The sequence below is a fragment of the Penaeus monodon genome, chromosome 4 (genome assembly GCF_015228065.2).
Source record: "Penaeus monodon isolate SGIC_2016 chromosome 4, NSTDA_Pmon_1, whole genome shotgun sequence".
Classification (NCBI taxonomy): Eukaryota; Metazoa; Arthropoda; class Malacostraca; order Decapoda; family Penaeidae; genus Penaeus; species Penaeus monodon.
Window position 1 is genome coordinate 7,210,195 of NC_051389.1, and position 5,000 is coordinate 7,215,194.

At 44.6% G+C, this 5,000-nt stretch overlaps 1 protein-coding gene across 1 annotated transcript in view; it reads left to right on the forward strand.

Moving 5' to 3' along the window:
• Nucleotides 1-4,235, forward strand: part of LOC119569601 (chitooligosaccharidolytic beta-N-acetylglucosaminidase-like) — a 15,355-nt gene extending 11,120 nt beyond the window's left edge. Inside the window, exons 3-6 of the mRNA XM_037917684.1 lie at nt 1,198-2,122; nt 2,393-2,539; nt 2,638-3,159; nt 3,593-4,235. Coding sequence (XP_037773612.1) covers nt 1,198-2,122; nt 2,393-2,539; nt 2,638-3,159; nt 3,593-3,769 — 1,771 coding nt within the window. The 3' untranslated portion in view covers nt 3,770-4,235. The remainder of the gene's footprint in view (nt 1-1,197; nt 2,123-2,392; nt 2,540-2,637; nt 3,160-3,592) is intronic.
• The last annotated feature ends 765 nt before the right edge of the window (nt 4,236-5,000 follow it).

A 5,000-nucleotide genomic window follows, 5' to 3' on the forward strand; every position in this document is an offset into this window, starting at 1 on the left:
AACTCATTACACTAACTAATTACACTTCCCTTCGGAGAAATGGGAGCGATTAAGCGAAACTTAACTAGCTATATTTAATAGTTCCTAGCAAGATCCACACAAAGTTCTTCTTCTTTCTTTTTCCTTCTACAAGATTTTAGACTATATATATCAGTCTACTCTCCCTATACAGAGTTAAAAATCTGCCCACCGGCCGCAGCGGAGCGAAAGAAAACGGAGGCGAGGTTGATGATGTCACCAATGACCTACCAATATTCAAAAGCGACAAACGCTGCTTTCAGTCACTTACATCTGCTTACTTTCCACTTGAGGAAAATACTAGTTGGCCATCTATGCACGAATCCTTGTCAATTCGGAAGAAAGGAGACAGCGTTACATGTCATGTTTCCCTATGAAATTAACAAAGGAGAGGATGGTTTCACTCGTGTGGCAGAATTTTTAATTCTTTGAAATTTACTAGTGGCCAGAAAATTAAGTTACAATAATAGTTACAAAGATACAAAGAGATGTACAGGGTAAACTATATAGCAGTGATAGGAAATACATGTGCTACGTATAAAACCACTAGAGGAAATTTGTTTAGTTAATAATATACCCGACATTGATATGGAAATATTATTATCAGTTAGTCTGAAACATTAAGCTAATCCTAGGCTAACGTGTTTAATTAACCTGGTTTACATGTAACACGGTTTAGAAATTCACTAGCACCGTGTTGTACAATTCCAAAATCATTTAGACAAGGCATATTGTAAGAAATATATTGATATATATTGATATATTGATCACTAATTTGTTTTCAGTTTATTTACTTTAATAGATACTCTCTCTGTTTGTCAAAATATTTATACATCTAATTGTATATTGCCTTACTAACTTGTTAATTTTGTTCATAATATTTTTGGAGAAATGTATTTGTTATTTATTGTGTTAATTTTTTTATCATTTTTTTGCATTTAGCATTAGTGTTAAAGCAAGAAGTATTTTAAAAAATAGTCGTGATATTATGAGACAAAACGAAGCAAGGTAGCCATGAGACTGGCGCTGGTGACGTCATCAGTCTCGCTCGCTCCCGTTTTCTTTCGCTCCACGGCGGCCGATGGGCAGATTCAGGTTTCAGATCCAGAACTAAGAAAAGACCCATGATGGAATCACAATGTTAATTTAAGTAGCGGCATTGATTCTCTCTCCTACCAGGCTACCCTCTCCCTGGGGATACAAGTGCGTGAACAGCACGTGCGTTAAGGAGGAGAACACGGGCCTATCACAAGCTCGGACGCTCAACTTCTGCAAGCTGACCTGTGGTGAAGTGGGGGTGCTGTGGCCACGCCCGTCAAAGGCCGTCATTGGTGACAATGTCGTAGAGTTCCTTCCGACCAACGTGACGCAGAAGACAACATGCCAGCAAGGCGTGTGTTCTTTGCTCGACCAGGCAGTCGAGATATTCAAGGACAACCTGCAGCGCAACCATCCAGAGTACAGTGAGGGCTCAGCCCCTTGGAAGGGCCCTTGGGATCCAGAAACTATTGCACACACACTCCACTTGGACATCACCGTGGCAGGCGGCGAGACCCGCCTTGGTCTTAGCACCGACGAAACCTATACCCTCAGGGTGTCCACCAGCGGCTCCACTTCCACTGCCACAATCATTGCACCATCCTACTTCGGCGCCCGCCACGCCCTCGAGACGCTGTCGCAGTTGACAGAGTATGAAGAGAACAGAGATACCCTCATGCTCGTCAACGATGCCACCGTGGAGGACTCGCCGGCCTTCGCCTACCGAGGAATTCTCCTGGACACCTCGAGAAATTTCTTTGATGTCAACTCCATTGAGCGGACACTGGATGCCATGGCAGCCAACAAGCTCAACACCTTCCACTGGCACATCACCGACTCCCACTCCTTCCCGCTCTACCTCGAGACGCTCCCCAAGATGGCCTACTACGGTGCCTACAGTTCTCGGCAGGTCTACTACCCTGCAGACGTCCGCCACCTGGTGGAATACGGCAGAGTCCGGGGTATCCGCGTGCTGCCAGAGTTCGACGCCCCCGCCCACGTCGGCAATGGGTTCCAGTGGGGAGAAAAACAGGGACTGGGGAAGCTGGCTGTCTGTGTGAACCAGGTGAGTGATGCAACGGTGTTTCTTTACATGCAGATTCAAAGGACAATTTTGCTCTGAGCTGTATATTATCTATTGAAATTAGTCCATTGAATGGCTTTTGCGCTTGCACAAAAATGGATTTACATCAATGCAAACAAAAACAATTAATGCACAACCCTGCCATGTTTGTTAGTAATAGGATATAGCTTTCCTAAAAATCCTTCACCAATATCAGGATTTAGAAGGTGCAATCTACATGCCATTTTACTATAACAATGTCTCGTCTTTCAGGAACCTTGGCAATCCTACTGTGTGGAGCCTCCTTGCGGACAGCTCAACCTGGCCAACCCCAACATGTATGACATCCTCGGTCAGATCTACAATGAGATGGTGGAGCTCTTCAGCCCAATCGACCTTTTCCATTATGGAGGAGATGAGGTAGAATAAGCCTTAAATTGCCAGTTTTAGTGGTGTAAAAGAGTTATTACCTAACTGTCAGAGCAGTGTTGTCATTGATAATGCCCGTTGCATTGCAGGTGAATCTCAACTGCTGGAACACCACGGACGAGATCACCAGCTGGATGGACGAGAACAACTTCGGCCGCGACGCCGACGCCTACTACAACCAGTGGAGCATCTTCCAGGAGAAGTCCCGCCAGCTCCTCACCGCCGCCAACGGCGGCAACGAGGTTCCTGGCATCCTGTGGACGTCCCACTTGACCGAGGAAGGCCGCGCCGACCAGTACCTCGACCCCACCAAGTACATCATCCAGATCTGGACGACCGGGACAGACAAGCTCATCGGGGAGCTCCTGCAGAAGAACTTCCGCGTCATCTTCTCCAACTACGACCACTGGTACCTGGACTGCGGCTTCGGCGCCTGGGTCGGCGAGGGCAACAACTGGTGCAGCCCCTACAAGGGATGGCAGGCCGTGTACGACAACAATCCCCATGATATTGCCGCCAACCTGACAGGAAATACCTACAGTAACAGCATCTTAGGAGGTGAAGCTGCCCTCTGGTCAGAACAGGTCGACGAAACTTCGCTTGACTCAAGAGTAAGTTATTAGCTACATGAATTGCAGCTCTATGCATTAAGGATGCCGATTTGAATGTACATAAATGTACACTTAAATGTACAGCCCTCATATTTATATAAATATTGAAAATTGCCGAGCAACATCTTTTGTGAAGTATGCTTTACATCATTCTTTCATGAACATAGAACATACCTTAACTGAACAATACATGTTCATTTGAAATTTGTGGCAGTTATTGCTCAAAAATACTAATATAAGAAACATTTTATAAAAGAGTAATATCTTTATGAGGCTGTCAAACAACAAGACCTGTAACCGTGATCCTTTCTTACTACATCTCAATATTCTTACAGTGTTATTGAATTTTTCCAGTTGCTTTAAAGAATCTTCAGTCTTTGTTTTTCCCTGTAGGTTACTGTATAGCTTGATACAAACCGTTCCTCTCTTGCAGCTGTGGCCGCGCGGATCCGCACTTGCCGAGCGCCTGTGGACGAACCCTAGCCACAACTGGGAGCCAGCCGAGACCCGCCTGATCCACCAGCGGCAGCGTCTGGTGGCGAGAGGGATCGAGGCCGACCGCATCCAGCCCCAGTGGTGCCACCAGAATGAGGGCCTCTGCTATCTCTAGGGATGCGAGGGGATATTTAAGCACAGGCAAGACCTTCGTGATGGCTCTTCCTGTTAGAGGGAAAGAAATACAGAAAAGGAAACATTGACAAAAAGGGCAAGAAACAGGCCATGTACCCCTCTAGACTAAACCAAAATAAGAACCTCAGAAAGGCGGTAGAATGTGTAGATATGGATGTAGTGAGTTGTAGCTTACCATACACCCTTTACCCATCGCTCATACTTCTCGCCCAGATACTGTGTTCTGTGTTTGTTCGTGATCAAGTGAAGAAATGTTCAGAGGAAGTGAGTTTTAGTGTTTACATTTGATATCTCCTTTACTTCATTTTGAAGTTCACAGCATGATTTATTCCACTTCATGTTTGCTTGTTACGGTGCACAGTTAACTGGAAATGAAAAAGCGGGCCCGAAATTCACATGTTCTGTGATTTGCATCAGTTGATTTTCAATAAATTTTATAAACGTTATGTTCTCTTTCCTTTATGATGATTGCTTACCCAAGGGGGACATGTTTGTAGAGGAATATATATTCTAAGCCGCGAGATGATGCGGTAGGGTGGTAAATTCCTCTCCGCCACGGCTCTGAACCCAACATCCTAACGCAGGTACTCAACTGTAGCTGAGCCGGCCGAACCCTGAGATTTTAAAGCCAGCACTTAGCACTGAGCCATGTCCCCAATATTTAGTATCCTAACACAACACAGTGCTACATATAAGATTAAGAATTGATAAGGGGAGGTTTGATTAAACTTGTACCAGTCGCAAGCTATGATAGGTAAGGGTCAATTGCATAAGACCAGCTGAAGTTGGCATTTTAGGTTTTCAGCTTTGTTTTTGTTGTTGATAAAGCCAAGAGTTCTAACCAATATAGGACTTTAACTTTAATCTAACTTATGTCTCAAATGATTCTACTTGAACCTGCGTTCCAGACAATTTTACGTAGTAACGGTTAAGCATTTTCCTTCTCTTTCCTGGCCTTATAGAACTCATAATATATCTTGCGTCATTTCTTGATTATTGCGTGATTGAAAGAAACAAGGCATTTGCCGTATTTACTTTGCTGTCTTCGGCTTGAATAAACTGCCCCCTATTCATGGCTCGTACCCACTGGCGTCGAAAGCCGGGTTGTTGAGAAAATCTAAAGCCACTCAATTTTGGTCTTGGTATATAATCGTTTTTTGAAGGCATTGTGGTGCTAAGTTCAGGAGTCAGCCACATCAAAAATAGAGATG